Source organism: Schistocerca americana, chromosome 2, assembly GCF_021461395.2.
Source record: "Schistocerca americana isolate TAMUIC-IGC-003095 chromosome 2, iqSchAmer2.1, whole genome shotgun sequence".
Classification (NCBI taxonomy): Eukaryota; Metazoa; Arthropoda; class Insecta; order Orthoptera; family Acrididae; genus Schistocerca; species Schistocerca americana.
Genome location: NC_060120.1, coordinates 1,113,034,162 through 1,113,052,662, shown reverse-complemented (window position 1 = coordinate 1,113,052,662; position 18,501 = coordinate 1,113,034,162). Strand labels below are relative to the sequence as shown.

At 42.2% G+C, this 18,501-nt stretch overlaps 1 protein-coding gene across 1 annotated transcript in view; it reads right to left on the bottom strand.

The window, feature by feature from the left end:
• Positions 1–8,871: 8,871 nt before the first annotated feature.
• LOC124594711 (Down syndrome cell adhesion molecule-like protein 1 homolog) overlaps positions 8,872–18,501 on the bottom strand; it is a 143,664-nt gene continuing 134,034 nt past the window's right edge. The window contains exons 16-17 of the mRNA XM_047133079.1: positions 16,138–16,430; positions 8,872–8,937 (exon numbers count right to left, since the gene is read on the bottom strand). Coding sequence (XP_046989035.1) covers positions 8,872–8,937; positions 16,138–16,430 — 359 coding nt within the window. The remainder of the gene's footprint in view (positions 8,938–16,137; positions 16,431–18,501) is intronic.

The window sequence follows — 18,501 nt, the reverse complement described above, 5'->3', positions numbered from 1 at the left end:
ACACAATATTTTTAGCGCAACGCAATCTGACTTTCAGAAATCCCTACAAAAGAATGGCCTTGGCTAACAATAACCTATACCTTTCATAAATCACTTACCTCACAAAAATCTTCGTTGCTCTAACTACTGCACTACAGCGTGCGCCATTACTGCCAGCTGAATAAAAGATTCTAACTACTGAAGGCACTGAATACTGATAGGAGTAGTTAGCAAATGAAAGATTTTGATAGAGAACAAACAATGAATTTACCTTAATAGTGTTCAAAAGTCATAATATACAGGGTGAGTCACCTAACGTTACCGCTGGATATATTCCGTAAACCACATCAAATACTGACGAACCGATTCCACAGACCGAACGTGAGGAGAGGGGCTAGTGTAATTGTTTAATACAAACCATACAAAAATGTACGGAAGTATGTTTTTTAACACAAACCTACTTTTTTTAAAAATGGAACCCCGTTAGTTTTGTTAGCACATCTGAACATATAAACAAATACGTAATCAGTGCCGTTTGTTGCATTGTAAAATGTTAATTACATCCGGAGATATTGTAACCTAAAGTTGACGCTTGAGTAACACTCCTCCGCTGTTCGATCGTGTGTATCGGAGAGCACTGAAGCATACATCGCGTTTCTACAGAATGATCTGCCAACGTTGCTCGAAAATGTCCCACTGGAAACGCGTCGACGTATGTGGTATCAGCATGATGGTGCACCTGCACATTCCGCAATTAACACTAGGCTGACCCTTGACAGGATGTTCGGCGGGCGTTTCATAGGACGTGGAGGACGCATAAATTGGCCAGCCCGTTCTCCTGATCTTACACCTCTGGACTTCTTGCCGTGGGGTACGTTAAAGGAGAATGTGTATCGTGATGTGCCTACAACCCCAGGGGATATGAAACAACGTATTGTGGCAGCCTGCGGCGACATTACACTAGATGTACTGCGACGTGTACGACATTCATTACACCAGAGATTGCAATTGTGTGCAGTAAATGATGGCCACCACATTGAACATCTAATGGCCTGACATGTCGGGACACACACTATTCCACTCCGTAATTGAAAAAGGAAACCACGTGTGTAGGTGTACGTCACTCCTCATGGTAATGTACATGTGCGTCAGTGAAAAAGACCAATAAAAAGTTGTTAGCATGTGGACGTAATGTGCTGTTCCAGTCTCTTCTGTACCTAAGCTCCATCACCGTTCCCTTTGGATCCCTACGTAATTCGGTGCTCTCCGATACACACGATCGAACAGCGGAGGAGTGGTACTCAAGCGTCAACTTTAGGTTACAATATCTCCGGATGTAATTAACATTTTACAATGCAACAAACGGCACTGATTACGTATTTGTTTATTTGTTCAGATGTGCTAACAAAACTAACGGGGTTCCACTTAAAAAAAACGTAGGTTTGTGTTAAAAAACATACTTCCGTGCATTTTTGTATGGTTTGTATTAAACAATTACACTAGCACCTCTCCTCACGTTCGGTCTGTGGAATCGGTTCGTCAGTATTTGATGTGGTTTACGAAACATATCCAGCGGTAACGTTAGGTGACTCACCCTGTATATATATCAGTTCATGACATCCAGTCTTACAAATTTACTGTCTCTGATGGACCCACGTCCAGATCATCCGCTCTCAAAACTCCGCCATCTCTCTCCCCACATCCACCACTGCTGGCGACTCACCTCCAATTGCGCAACGCTACGAGCTGTTCACATCCAACTGCCCAAATCTACAATAACAAATATTCCAACAATGCAAAACAGCCACAGACTGCACACAGCACAATCAGTGATTTTCATATAGAGCGCTACATGGCGTTACCAACATAAAAACCTGAACAGCCTATTTACAAAGTGTTCACTTAAACACTATATTTTCCACTGCTCATATGTTTATACCACATGTCTGATTAATGCAAAAGGTTTGCGACGTGATTATGGAGACATTGTCCGTGGTATGTTAGTTGGAGCTAGATGGATCGAATATACAGTTTCGTAAATCGTTAAGGAATTCAGTATTTCGAGATCCACAGTGTCAAGAGTAGACAAAGAATACCAAATTTCTGGCATTACCTCTGTCTGTGGATAACGCAATGGCTGGCGGCATTCATTTGATGACTGAGAGCAGCAGCGTATGCGTCAGCGCTAGCAGACAGGAAACTCTGCTTCAAATAACCGTAGAAATCATTGAGGGACCTACGGCGAACGTATCTGGTAGGAGACTGGGGTGAAATTGGGTGTTAATGGGCTATGGTAGCAGGTGACACACGTGATTGCCTTTGTCAACTACCCAACATCACCTGCAGCGTGTCTCCTGGGCTCGTGACCATATCCGTTGGACCGTAGACGATTGGAAAACCGTGGCCTGGTCAGATGAGTCCAGATTTCAGTTGGTTAGAGCTAGTGGTAGGTTTAGAGGGTTGCGCAGAAAGTCATGGATCCAAGTTGCCAACAAGGCACTGTACAAGCTGTTGATGGCTGCATAGTGGTATGAGCTGAGTTTACAAGCTTGTTTGCTGCGGAGGATGACCACACAAACAAACTTGTGTTTACGAGGTATGGACTGAGTCCTCTGGCTCAAATGAACCGATCATTGACTAGAAATGGTTTTGTTCAGTTAGCTCGAAACCATCTGCAGCCATTCGTGGACTTTATGTACCCAAACAGCTATGTAATTTTTATGGATGACAGATCGTCATGTCACTGGGCCCTAATCGTTCATGTTTGGTTTGAAGTTTTGAATAACATTCTGGACAACTCGAGCGAATGATTTGGCCACCCAGATCGCCAGACAAGAGTCCCATCGAACATTTACGGGACGTAATGGAGAGGTTAGTTCGTGCACAAAATCCTGCACCGGCAACACTGTTGCAAGTATGAACGGGTATAGAGACAGCATAGCTCAATATTTCTGCAGGGCAGGCAACCTTGTAGGTGGGGCAACCACAGCTATGAGCGGGTAGAAATATTCCGAGCTTCCATCATATGTTCACCTGAAGAAAAGCCTTTTACTGCCACGAAACCGGCTGTGATCCAGTGATGAACGAATAAATTCGGCTGATGCGGTTATTAATACCCAAGATTCCTGCAGGTGATTTCCAGCGACTTGTTGAGCCCACGTCGCGTCGAGTAGCTGCACTTCGCTGGGGTGAAGGAAGTCCGACACGATACTGGGAGGTGTCCTGCGACTTTTGTCAGCTCAGTATAAGACAGTGCAGTCAAATGTGTATGACGTGAAAGTTATTTAATGAAACATTCGAGACAAACATCCAGACAAAGTATAATTTCAAGGTAATAAACGTAAAATAAATGAAAGTACTGCTTTACAAATGTATAGTGTAAACAACACTGTTCGCATCTTCATTAAAAGGTCATTTAATTTTTACCATATTTATGTTCATATTTACTATTATAGCACTTCAAGAAGAGTAACAACATTCTCAAAGACTGCACAGTGTTATATTACAATACTTACTTTGCTTCGCACGTTAATTTGCAACGATAATTTTAAACCTGAGACATATTGTAGGAAGAGTACTAAGGTAACAAAATCTATAACTATGTACAAATAATAACATTTAGATGTACACCATTATCACTAAATCCTATCTTTTGAAAGGTTATTAGAAAAAAAACCTGAGATCAGAAAGAAATAATGTTACTTTACCCTTACAACACATAGTTGTACAGCAGAATACAAACCGCGATTGTTCATCACATTAAGACATGTAGGTTAATAAATAGCTCATTCATGTGAAAGGTTACGCCATCCTCCTTGATTCTGTGTGTACAACCTTATTCTACGCCAGCGAACATCACAAGGCACTTGGATTCTTTTCACTGCTTTAGACGTTAAACTGCCTGGGACCAGTATAGAGAAGAGCCTTAGGTGAGGTGCAGTTCGGCAGCGTCATGTTCAGTACCTATGGGTGTGGTACAGGCTCCTGAGCGGAATCCACTCAGACTTCTCACTGTCGTACGTTTGTGCCTCGTGGCTCTTTAAGTACGTAGCCTCCAGAATACCCCCTCTCTGAAAAAGAAGTGTCAGTCGGTCAGTGTGAACTGTTACTTCAGTTTCGAAAGATTCAAAGGCATAAGTCTATACATCTACACTGGTGTGAACACTGCACAGTGGTAACAAGCGATACTGCATTTTATATTGAACTCTGAGAGTAAATAGCGAAAGCGCATTAAAGCAAAACTCTGCCAGCAGTAAAATTAACTTCTTATTTTGCTTAACCCTTGAGGACTGGCGCACTGTATTGTAACGTTAGCACTGGCGCGATTTGCAGGGAACATCCCAAGGTCTGACAGCCTAAATAGTGTTATCATGCAAAAAAACAACGTTGTAATATTGTTGTATTGAAGTCTTATTGAAACATTAACACTAAAAATAGTAATAAAATAGTAATATATTTTTCTTTCTATTCCCATTTGATTAATATCTATTAGTTCTGTCAAGTTTCAACATGAATTTTCCGATTCATTCCGAATTAGAAATATGTTCTTTATCTATACAATCACTACATATTGTAACCATATGACTTGGATTCCTTTTTATACGCACCTGACATAGTTTCACATCTTTTCGTCTTGGGGACTTTGTGCATCTTCCTTTTCCGTTTGTTTCACGTTTACATTTATATTTGCAAGACCTGGTATTTCTGCTGAAGATCCTTGTTCTTGTGTTGTCATCTTGGCCACTTTGACAGATTTGGCTACGGATGTCGTCGCTGCTCCCTTTTATATAACAGTCGTATTAGCTGAACTACTACCTCTTGCAGAAAGTCTTCTCGCCATATTACTTGTCTCATTATTGCCAGAAATATTATTTAAGCAATTATACCAGAAACATCCAGGATACGTAAAAATATTGTTTTCTGGACGTGGAGTAGATAGCGCACATTTCATACAATATATCGACCCCTCTTTTTGTGGAATTCTATATCGTGATAACTTCAGGCTTCTTTTTCTCTCCTGCACTGTCTTTTTTGTACTAGCAAAATGCCCAGATATAAAAAGTATCACGTTCTTTATTTTTTTTTTTTAGACATACGAGACGATTGTCAAATATTTTTGCAATCCAAGAAAAGCTACATCGTTTCACATTCACAAATTCAAGAGGAAGTTCAGTTTTATTTTTACGAAAAATTCCACCAAAGTAGGTTTTTTCTCCAGCAGCTCTTTAGACAAGCTGCAACTAGTGAACCGTCTGTCTGTCTTTATATTACGGCCAGCCGCCTCAGCTGCCTCGCTCAGCCGAATTCCCACATTTTGCAGCGTGCAGCGAATTTGATACCTTATACGGACCATATGGCTGATTTTCGTCTTAATTTCCATGGCAGGGACATACCGAGTCTTGACCTCACAGAGGGCTAGAATTTTCAGACCTTACGTCGATGGATTGCTTGATGTATACCTGCAAAAACTACCCTTTGACTAACTATTCATTCACTATAGTATATTCAGAGACTGTGTAGCTCTTGTTACATTTCGCCTGGACAGTTCAAGTATTTCGCTAATAGGTGAAAGTTTATCTTTCTTTCTCTCTTCCCTACTTTGAATGTCATCAAAACGTATGCATCTGGACAGGAACAGGAGCTAGTATATCCTCATCGCTCAATTCCAAAACCACCTGTGTCCCACAGGTCTTTTAGGTTCAAATGTCCAGAGCAGTAGAAACTGGTCAAATTAAATAACCCAACAAAAACCGCAATTTCAGCCACATGTCACTTTGGCGTTTCGTTTACAGGCATAATTCCCAGAAATGCTTCTTATGTACACATTAATGGATTATATACCTTCTGTAAAAAACAAAGAGGAGCAGTATAAGATTGATTTCGCAATTCTGGCTTGCACCTCATATCTGGTAGATTAGTAATTTAGTTTGAAGTCGCGTCATTACATTTCATGTTCTTCATACATTTCATTTATTTTTCTTTTCCCAAGCAGAAAATGTTATTTTCTAAACTTACTTCAATGTCATGACCATCCCCTCGCATTAGTTTCATGTTCCAGTTCTTTGCACTCATCAGATGATTCTGAATCTGATTGATCAAGTGTTTCTTCTGCTTCAACTTCTTAGTAATCTCTGCATTCATGTTTCGTTTTCTTACATATCCACAAACTGTAGATCGAGTTGTTGCTATACAATGACAGAAATCGAACTGACTTCGAGGCTTTTATTTCACATGAATTACATTTGGAATAGCGTTACAAGACAACAATCAGTTCACTTAACGTAGCAAGAAATACGACAACAATGGAACATCTTTAAACATTTAAAACACTGTCACTTGGTATTATTTTGATTCCTGCTACAGAAGGAGTTGCGCGAGGTGTCGCGAATACCCCAGTGGTTGTTTTTCGCAACGGAACAACAGTGACAACCGAAATGCAGCGTATTACTACTTAATCATTTGCATAGCTGTTGGATAGAAAGGAGTTTTAGACAATTATGAAAATGTAGACGAGTAATACGTGCTGTTTTTAATGTGTGGAATGTCCCCAGCACTCAGTGCCAGCACTGAACGGTTGCCGGTATTCTAGGAGTAAAATATTTATGGTCGTTTATATATCCAATCTCTTTCAGAAAGACAGTTGGAGAACAGGGCCTGAAGGACTAGTTCTATGTTTCTAAGGAAACAGGTAATTGTAGCAAATAGCACACAAATTTTGATATAACTCCTGTTGTCATTTTTCGAACGATAGCTTGCTTATCATGTAAGAGAAAGAGGCTACCAATCACAATCCAGTATAAGTATTAGAATAAACATTTACTAAAACAGTAACACAATGAGTAACATAAAGTCTCGGAACATATTGATTTCCATTCGCGTTGCTGATTACTTTTGAATGGAATCATTCGAACGTCCCGTTGCGGCGGGCGTTCGGTATTCGTTTGGCTGCCCCTTATATACAGGGTGTTTCCGTAAGAGCGTGCAAAAATTGAACAAGGCACACAGAATGCTCCACTGATCAATTTGAGGCGGGGAACCTGGGGTTGGAGAAGCCAGCTATGCGAAATATGGAAGTAAACTTGTCTACCACTTTGTTTAGCATCACTGTTTTTCAGCTTATTTACAACTAACATAAGTAAAAGTTTACAAATACTGTGATGTTTACTTACATGTACATTACTGATTTCCTGCATGTAAACGAGGAGGACGAGACTCATTACTAGGAAGTATTTCCTGGTCGCTGGATTGGAAGGAGAGGTCCTATTGCATTGCCTGCGAGGTTACCTGACCTGCATCCCCTTGATCATTGCCTATGGGTGTATCTAAAGTCATTTGTGCATGAGACCCCAGTGGGTACGGAGATGGAATTAGTTGCCAGAACTGCAGTTGCCTGTCATGTGATTCGAAACACACCAGGGATGTTTGTTAGGGACCGTGAGAATCTTGTTCGGCGATATCATGATTGCGTTGAGGTTGATGGCATTCAGTTTCAGCATATTTTGCAAGACACAATACAAAAGATACGTTCAATGTGTCAGTGATGGCATCTGCAGTTAACGGTAATAATGTAAATAAAAAAGTACACAGTAATGTGATATTATTCCTATTATCTCCATAAGAATGCTTCTCTGACCCCAAGTTCCCTATCTCAAATCGTTCAGTGGTGCATCCTCTATGTCCTGTTAAATTTTTGCACGCTCTTAAGGAAATACGTTGTACAGGTCAAACTTATTCACACAGCTGCGGTGCATTGTACTGAGCACAAGCGACATATTAAACGAAGGGAGCATGGGAAGTCGGACAGCATGGACGTAAAATACAGTTTGAAAAGACGACAGTCTTGGCTCATACGTCATAATAGTGGGATTAAATTATGAAGGAGGTGGCTGACACTAGAATAAACTGCAACAAATTTAACAGAGCTCTTGGGTACGCACTTAGTAGGACACGGGGACGCGTTTTGGATGTCGAGCGAAAACAAAGACGGTTGCTTAACGCTTTTACGGAGACGTAAGCGACAGTTTCAAACTTGGCGACGATCCTATTCGGTCTTGTTCGAGCCGGAACTGCTACGAGCTGCCGAATTCGACTTCCCGCATATATGTCTCTTCGGACTTCTCTGGAAGATTCTAGGTGCTGCTATCGCGCCTATGCAGCTTGAGTCTGCAGGAGAGGTACATGCTTTGAGAGATTATAGTATTACTGATTCTGAACAAGAGACGTCATATGAACAGATGCCTCGTTCTTAACAGTTTCCTTGGAAGCTAAAGAAAACAGTGCACAACAAGAAAAAAGCAGCTGATAGTGAATGAAACATTGTGCCCTAATGTTTTGTTTAATTGTGTACATTTCCTCACAAGATGTTTAAAAAATCCACCGTCAGCTGCAATGCATTTTGCAGCTCTTGTATAGAACTGCTGTTTTGCTACTCTGAGCTTATTTGTACTTGAGCACACGCATGTAAAATACGAGTGAGAAGTTCCTCTTTTGTGTCCACTCTGAGCTTGTAGATTTCGCTCTTAAGCCAACCCCTACAAACAGTAATCTAATGGAGTAACGTGGGGTGACTTCGGTGGCCAAGAAATGACTCCACGGCGACCGATCCAACGCCCATTACACATTTCAGTGAGATTCTCTGTCTGAGAAACGTTGTTGAATTTTTGTTTCCGCAGTTGCGGCAGATTTCCGTTTGCTTAGACGTGAGAGTGGCGCGTGTTATTGATGCAAATGCGGGTAAACGTTGACTCTTCAGTGGACAAAACGCGTAGAACACAACGTTCATTGGAAACGATTCGTTAGGAGAATTCCTTTCATATTGCATTTTGTGCTCCATGCAGAAGTTGCCCGCTCCGGCTATCACACGGGTGTATACGCAGTTATGTAGCGTGCGCATCATTCATGTTTGTGGAATACCAGGCTGCGCAGCAATTCTTCTAGAGCTGGTACTTGGGCTGCGTTCTGCAATTTTAGAATGTTCTCAGCTTCAGTAGGACCTAGTTGCACGGAACGTTCAGATATAACATGTACGCTGGGAAGCGCACTACGCTCACTCAATCTATCACACACCCTATTAAATACTCTGCTATCCCGAACTCTGTGACTAAAATATCGTCGTTCGTATTCACAAACAGCAGCTCTGGAATTCAAATTGCAAAACCCTTAGGAAAGATTTTGTCACCATACTCCGCCTGTGTGGAGATATATGGCATTTTCACTACATTGACCCATACTGTTTAGAGTAGAGGCATCCAACCTTTCAGCGTACCTGGGCCACATTGGAAGAAGACGAGTATTTTTGGACCGTACATAACATATTTAAATAACGTATTTAACACAAACAATAACAGAAAAAGAGACGGTCGGAGATATATACTAACACCTTTAAGTAATTTAGAATTTATTAATTTATGATTCTTTATTCTAAACAAGTAATGTGCAATTAATTTATTTCACATATGAGATTTCATTAATAGTTTAACATGTAAGAAATTACAAATCATAGAACTAATGTAACATTTGACTTGGATTTTGTGAAAGTAGTGTATCAGTATCAGTTTTGGTCGAAGTGATTGCTATTCTCAAGAAGTTCATCGGAGATTTTGGTTCTGTATTTACTCTTCGTGTGATTTACGCTTGAAAATAACTTTTCACAAATGTGCTTCCAAACAAAGATGACTAAACTAATAGATGAGAGTGCAGCAGGTGAATGTTATTTGTGAAAGATTTTCCACAAATACAAAAATTTTGAATACTTTTTCCAGAAACCTGAAATCGATTTTCAAATTTTTGCATCAAGTCGAGAAGTGCGGGTGCGTATTTCGTCCCATCTTTAGGATTATGTTTCATTTTATTATAACTTTAAAAAATAATTTCTTTTTCTCTTTTACCGCTCACTTCTTGGGCGAAACTGATACTTGCTTTCGTCTGCACGTGGGCCATGGGCCGCAGGTTGGACACCCCTGGTTTAGACTGTAAACGTAACAAGAATGTAGTATTGAGACGTGAGGCAGACAACGTGTACACTTGCAGGAACCGTCGCCCCGCCATGGGTAAGTGAAGTGCTCACGGAAATGGTCGGTAAAGACAATACTACGTGGCCTAACGTTCCTTTGGTTGTATTCACATGTGAGTGCTGGTCAAGAGTGACGCCTTCGATTTTCAAACAGCTGTATGTCAGATACAGTCAAGAAAAGTGCATATGTTCATCTGAAGTTTTGTGTTCAAAATCACCATCACCACGAAGCTTACCTCCTGAAACACGCTGTATAAGCGGAACCTCGTGCTATTCCGGTATTCAGTGGTTTTTCTCTCCTGATGACGATGGCGAAGACAGCCGTTGAAAGCTCGACTATGTTATTCTAAGTGACGTGACTTGTAAACTGAGAAGGTATTATTCACTGATGACACAGTTGGCAGTGCAGCCAGTTACAGACAAAACATACAACACACGGCTCTAGTTTATTTGTGCTTTGCATTTATTATATGTTAATTTTACTGCCTATGCTAATTTCACCTTTCAGTTTAACTGTCCATGCTGATCTTGTATGCAAGAAATTCTTACTATCTTTTTTAATTTATTCTCTGGTACATGTCTTTCCGGTAATTTTTGCTTTGTCATTACATTTATTGTCTCTTATAGAGATGAATTTAAGAAACCAGATTGACTTTATTACTCTTGTAACTGCATTAAGTATATATACAGGAGGAATAACATACTTAATATTGGTAAATGATATCTAAAATGGTAGACACGTACATTTTTCAAAATATTCTGTGAACAGGATGGAAATTAAAAAGAAAAACATCATGTACATATGACACAGTAAAATTATGTAAATATCGCATTGTAGGCTTGAAAAATGTTGGGGTAATACACCGCTTAGCATCAGGACTGTTAGAAAATCTAGGTCAATCAGTTTTAAAAAATATGCCATTTTGACAAAAATAGTGTTTTCGTTTGAGATATACTGCAAGCCTTTGAAGAGAAAATAGATGGAAATTATATGTTTTCGTTACTTTGGAATCTCTACAGATTTTATTTAAAAATAATGTATTTATTTCATAAATCCGTAAATTAGGAAAAAGATCTATATATCTTCATCAGCTCAACAAAACATGACGTAGTATAATCTTGCTTCCAATATGTTAAGAGGAACTTTATCTTCGATACAGACTCAGCGTCTTACTGAGCTGCTTTGTGATGCGACAACGACTTATCCACTGTGATTTCGTTGACTTTCCCGGCGTAATAACTTCTGATATTCTTCACGGGTTTGAGCCGGATCATGTCGTCGTCCAGACACAATATTTCGAAGGACCAGCTGGCCACCATCTTGAGGTGAGTTAATGCTAGTGCACTGCCTCGCCGGAACTGAATTCGAGCAACAGCGACGGAAACCTTTTAGACCACGGACAGAGCACCGCGCGTGCGCGAGATGATGGGCAGCGTCTCCTGGCGGCAAGTAGGCACGCAGCGCGCCGGTGGGAGAAGACGGCAGAAACGATAAACCGCAACAGCACTAGTTGGGAGAATCCAAAGATCTAAAAGAAGATCGTTGTTTCTTAATGTCGGACAAAATCGGATTCCATATCTTACTTAGAGGAAAACTTTTATCCCTGTTAATAATATTACTGGATAATCTAATTTCAATAGATTCTTTAAGAATACATTCCCAATAGCGAGAAGCGGGAGAGATCAATTGTGTCTTGTCATACATATCATCCTGTGTCCTTCGTTAAGGCAATGATCCTCCACTGCCGAGTTCTCAGGCTGGAACAACAGAGTGTGCCGATGATGTTCCACGCACCGGTCCTGAATAGTTCGAATAGTTTGACCAATATACTTCTTTCCACAGTGACACGGAATTTCATAAACCCCGGGCCTCCTCAAGCCCGCATTATCTTTAACTGAGCCAAGAAGGGCTCTAGTCTTGGCCACCGGCGTAAAACCACTTTTAATATTATATTTTCTTAAAACTCTTGAAATTTTGGATGATATTTCCCGCAAAGGGTAAATAAGCACCAGCTTCAAAAGTATCCTCTATTGACTCGCGTGACGGACCAAACTGAAGAGCACGGCATATTTGTTGTTCCGTATATCCATTATAATTAAAAACAATCTTCAAATGATCAAGTTCTTCTTTCAAATGTTCGTCGCCAGAAATGGCATAAGCTCTTTTGGCCAGAGTCCGCAAAACTCCAGTACGTTGGTGTGGCGGGTGATAGCTGGTCGCACGAAGATAGCAGTCAGTATGAGGGACCGCCGCACCAGGAAGAAGTTTCTTAATGACATCACTAGGTAAGGAGCTCTTCTTTAAAAGTGAGAGAGTCTTCAATGGCGTCATTGGATGATGTTTCTCTACATGAGTTGAATCTTCAATTTGTTTCCCAAGCTATTCTCTACAATTACTCGACATTGGTCAGTATCGTGTTGTTACAAGCTATATACTCACCAGCGCAACAACTGTCTCAAATACATATGAATCATATATAATCAAACCCATATAATCCACTTCCATTAAAAAAAAAAAGATTTCTCATCATTGCCATACGTGAGGTAAATTTCCAGTGTTGGTGAAATAGGTTGTTTATTGTTTCTTAATTTCTATGCCATTAATTTCACGAATAGGCTTAGCCTTAGTCCACTGGTGGAATCATTGTAGAGAAGGAGTAGATCAAAGTGCTGTATTTCAGTGCTATGACAGTTACATGAGTTTGATTTCCTATTGCACAGAGTGTTATAATTAAAGTGCAACTACTCACAGAGGTCCAGTCCGAGCTGTTATTATCGTATGGCAGCGAAACTTGGTAGACATTCCAATGCGTTAATGCGGAACCGATTTACGCTGGAAAAGCAATTAGATCCAACTTTGGCACCAGGTGAAAATATGGCGCAGTGAATTCAGAAAAGACGTATAGCAGTGTTTCCATATGTACTGGATGATGGACGTGGAGTGTGTAGGAAAGGTCGGACATGTAGAAAAGGCACGATGTTGATTTTACAATTAACATTATTAACTGCTGCTTCCAAAATTCGTTCAGTATGAGTACTGGAGACGACGACATGCTGTACAGCGCCAGATTTGTACCTGGTGGGCAGACTTGGAACTACATCTACATCTACATACATACTCCGCAATCCACCATACGGTGGAGGGTACCTCGTACCACAACTAGCACCTTCTCTCCCTGTTCCACTTCCAAACAGAACTAGGGAAAAATGATTGCCTATATGCCTCTGTACGACCCGTAATTTCTCTTATCTTATCTTTGTGGTCTTTCCGCGAAATGTAAGTTGGTGGCAGTAAAATTGTACTGCAGTCAGCCTCAAATGCTGGTTCTCTAAAATTCCTCAGTAGTGATTCACGAAAAGAATGCATCCTTTCCTCCAGAGACTCCCACCCGAGTTCCTGAAGCATTTCCATAACACTCGCGTGATGATCAAACCTACCAGTAACAAATCTAGCAGCCCGCCTCTGAATTGCTTCTATGTCCTCCCTCAATGCGACCTCATAGGGATCCCAAACGCTCGAGCAGTACTCAAGAATAGGTCGTATTAGTGTTTTATAAGCGGTCTCCTTTACAGATGAACCACATCTTTCCAAAATTCTACCAATGAATCGAAGACGACTATCCGCCTTCCCCACAACTGTCATTACATGCTTGTCCCACTTCATATCGCTCTGCAATGTTACGCCCAAATATTTAATCGACGTGACTGTATAAAGCGCTACACTACTAATTGAGTATTCAAACGTTACGGGATTCTTTTTCCTATTCATCTGCATTAATTTACATTTATCTATATTTAGAGTTAGCTGTCATTCTTTACACCAATCACAAATCCTGTCCAAGTCATCTTGTATCCTCCTACAGTCACTCAACGACGACACCTTCCCGTACACCACAGCATCATCAGCAAACAGCCGCACATTGCTATCCACCCTATCCAAAAGATCATTTATGTAGATAGAAAACAACAGCGGACCTACCACACTTCCCTGGGGCACTCCAGATGATACCCTCACCTCCGATGAACACTCACCATCGAGGACAACGTACTGGGTTCTATTACTTAAGAAGTCTTCGAGCCACTCACATACTTGGGAACCAATCTCATATGCTCGTACCTTAGTTAGGAGTCTGCAGTGGGACACCGAGTCAAATGCTTTCCGGAAGTCAAGGAATATGGCATCCGTCTGATACCCTTCATCCATGGTTTGCAAGATATCATGTGAAAAAAGGGCGAGTTGCGTTTCGCAGGAGCGATGCTTTCTAAAGCCTTGCTGATGCATGGACAGCAATTTCTCTGTCTCAAAAAAATTCATTATATTCGAACTGAGAATATGTTCGAGAATCCTGCAACAAAGCTATGTTAAGGATATTGGTCTGTAATTTTGAGGATCTGTCCTTCTACCCTTCTTATATACAGGCGTCACCTGCGCTTTTTTCCAGTCGCTCGGGACTTTACGTTGGGCAAGAGATTCGCGATAAATGCAAGCTAAGTAAGGAGCCAATGCGGTAGAGTACTCTCTGTAAAACCGAGTTGGAATCCCATCAGGACCTGGCGATTTATTTATTTTCAACCCATTCAGCTGCTTCACAACCCCAGGGATGTCTATCACTATGTCCTCCATACGGGAATCTGTACGAGACTCAAACGGCGGTATGTTTGTACGATCCTCCTGTGTGAAAGATTTCTCAAGTGCTAAATTTAAAATTTCAGCTTTCGCTTTGCTGTCTTCCGTTGCCAGGCCAGACTGATCAGTGAGTGACTGGATGGAAGCCTTCGATCCGCTTACTGATTTTACGCGAGACCAGAATTTCCTTGGGTTTTCAGCAAGATCTTTTGCTAAGGTATGACGGTGGTAATGGTTGTATGCTTCGCGCATCTCTCTTTTTACAGCAGCACGAATCTCTACTAACTTTTGCCTGTCCTCATTCTCCCGATCTTTCTTGTACCGCGAGTGCAACTGCCTTTGCTTCCTGAGCACTCTCCGAATTGCGCTGTTAATCCACGGTGGGTCTTTTCCGTCCGTAACCCACTTTTTCGGCAGATACTTCTCCAATGCTTGATTTACAATGTGTTTAAAATTTGCCCATACTTCTTCCACGTCCATCGTACCGGAAGTAAATGAAGTCGATTCATTTACTAAATGGGATGCTAACAACCGCTTATCTGCTCTTTCTAGTAAGATTACTCTCCTAGCCTTCTTGACCGACTTTTTAACTTTCGTAACCATAGTCGTAATGACAACATCATGATCACTAATCTCTGTCTCAACACTGACACCGTCGATGAGGTCTGGTCTGTTCGTGGCTACCAGATCTAAAATACTTCCATTACGCGTTGGCTGTCGATTTAGCTGCTGAAGACAGTTTTCGGATAATGTGTTCAAAAGTAATTCACACGACGGCTTGTCTGTACCACCTGTAATGAATCCATAGACATCCCAGTCTATACTAGGTAGGTTGAAATCGCCTCCGAATAATATAGAATGATCCGGGTGCTTCTGCGATACAGAATGTAGACTCCCTTTGAATGATTCTGGAACTGTCACGGTGGAACCTGGTGGCCGGTAATAACACCCAAAAATTATGTTTATTTCCCCTAGCCCTGTTAAACGTGTCCAGATAACTTCACAACCACACTCTACATCGACCTCAGTAGACGCAATATTTTTGTCAACTGCAATGAAGACACCACCTCCTATGGCGTCTAATCTGTCTTTGCGATACACGTTCCAATCCTTATTAAATATTTCAGAACTTCCTATCTCAGGGTTCAGCCAGGTCTCAGTCCCGAGAATAATTTGCGCGCCACACGCTTCCTGGAGGGCAGTAAGTTCAGGAAGTTTATTCCGAACAGTGCGAGCTAAATTCTTCCTGGCATACATCGGTTCTGCATTAACGCTTGAGTTTACCGCCAAAGTTTCACTGTCATACGATAAGTACAGCCCACACAGTGAGTGGTTGCACTTCATTTATAACCACCCAGTAGAAATAATATAATGACCGTTGTAGCAGTCTCTACCAGCAAATCCCCGTCTACCAGCAAATCCCTGTCGCAGGCATATGCTTACTGACGGGTAATTTAATCGCACTTCGTTGTGGCACACTACCAGCAAACCCTGTCGCGTAATCGTACTCACTGCTCACCTTTCCATGTTGGTGCATCCCGTCCCCGTAGTGGGAGTGGTGGGCGGTAAGGGGGGCGCCGGACTGCTGCACGACGTCCGGACATCCCGGAGCTACTTGGAACGTGGCGTAGGGGCTGACGTCACGGAACGGCAGGCAGAGCGGCGGCCCCTGGTAAACGCCTCCTCCCGCCGACGCCGGAGCTGACGTCACCGCTGCGGCGGCCTGCGGTCCTTCAGCACTGGGCCGCGTCTGCGTCGCCCCCACCGACCTTTCCTCCAGCTCTGACGGCGGCGCGGCGTCTGCCGGCTTCTCTGCGAGCAGATGACGCCAAGCACCTGGCACTCACTGTGTCGTATCGGGAACTATGTAAGTTTAGTATGGCGTCAGAACAGTATCAGGAATATAGAAGTGCTAAAGAAACTGGTACACCTGCCTAGTATCGTGTAGGTCCCCGCGATCACGCAGAAGTGCCGCAGCACCATGTGGCATGGGATCGGGTAATGTGTGAAGTAGAGCTGGAGGGAACCGACACTACGAATCCTGTAGGGCCATACATCAATCCGTAAGAGTAAGAGGGCGTGGAGAACAATTCTGAACAGCACGTTGCAAGGCATCCCGGATATGCTCAATATAGATCATGTCTGTGGAATTTGGTGGCCAGCGGAAGTGTTTAAACTCAGAAGAGTGTTCCTGGAGTCACTTTGTAGCAATTCTGGACTTGTGGGGTGTCGCATTGTCCTCCCGGAATTTCCCATCGGAATGCACAGTGGACATGAATGGATGTAGGTGATTACAGACAGGATGATTACTTTCGTGGCACTTGTCAGAGTCGTATCTAGACGTATCAGGGGTCCCATATCACTCCAACTGCACACGTCACACTATTACCGAGCCTCCACCAGCTTCAACAGGCCCCTGCTGACATGCAGGGTCCATGGATTAATGAGATTGTGCCCACACCCGTACACTTCCATCCATTCGACACAATTTGAAACGAGTCTCGTCCCACCAGGCAACATGTTTCCAGTCATCAACAGGCCAATGCCGGTGTTGACGGGCCCAGGCGAGGGGTAAAGCTTTGTGTAGTGCAGTTATCAAGGGTACACGAGTGGGCCTTCGGCTCCGAGAGCTCATATCGATGATATTTCGTTGAATGGCTCTCACGCTGACACTTGTTGATGGCCAAGCATTGAAATCTGCAGCAATCTGCGGAAGAGTTGCATTTCTGTCAAGTTGATCGATTCTCTTCAGTCGTCGTTGATCCCGTTCTTGCAGGATCTGTCTCCGGCCGCAGCGATGGCGGAGATTTGATGTTTTACCGAATTGCTGATATTCACGGTATACTTCATTGCTAGCTAGGAGATTTTGTGCCCCATCATTCGTGCGCCGACTGTAACACCACGTTCAAACTCACTCAGATCTTTATAACCTGGCTTTATAGCAGCAGTAACCGACTAACAACTGCGCCAGGCACTTTTATATAGGCGTTGCCGACCGCAGTGGCGTCTTCTGCCTGTTTACATATCTCTGTATTTGAATAAATATGCCTGTACCAGTTTCTTTGGCGCTTCAGTGTATCTTGCAAACGGTAGATGCAGGAGAATAATAATATTCCGTCTTCCCAGATTTCTGAAAGGTGTTGAACGCTATCCCACCTCTTAGACTGCTTAGTGTTAGTGGTTTCTTCGATGATTTCACTTCATATTGCTCTTTTTTTAATAATCTAGTTGTTTTTTCGTTACCAAAAAGTTTCCAAGGAGAGGCTCGAGTCTTCTGTAATTTCCACTAATTTCCAGTTGTCCTGATTCCGGTGTCCTTCCTCCAAAGACAATATCAATTAATACGTAAAATCTAAATGGGCGCCAATAACAATTTTGGGCCTACAATAAACTGTTGATGGTTAGGAACCCGAGGTACTTGTATTCTGACTGACTAAGCTCGAGTAAATTGGTAAACACTTTCACCTGCAGTATCTTTGGCGCTGTTTTTCTGTCAGTTACTCTTTCTACTTTTCAATACGCTAAATATTGAGAAAGTTACTTCACGCTTAGCCTGTGCTCCTAATGTTATTCGAGATGCAATTTTTTTATGGGTGCTCATTTAGATTTTTTAATCGATTGCTAGTGTGTGATTCTTCAACTTCTCCCGGCGAATTTCTCGCTCGAACTGTCCACGGGTGTACTGCCGGTCCATAGTGTCCAACGAGCACAATATTTCGGCGATCAGACATGTCGCCATCGTCAGGTGCGCTGACGAACGGAGCTCCTGAGGGCGGGCGGCCGTCCTAAATCCCCTTCTGTTTAATGGAGAATAATGTGAGCAAACAGAAGGAGTCGCAATGGGGAGCCCACTTTCACCTGTGGTCCCGAATTTCTATATGGA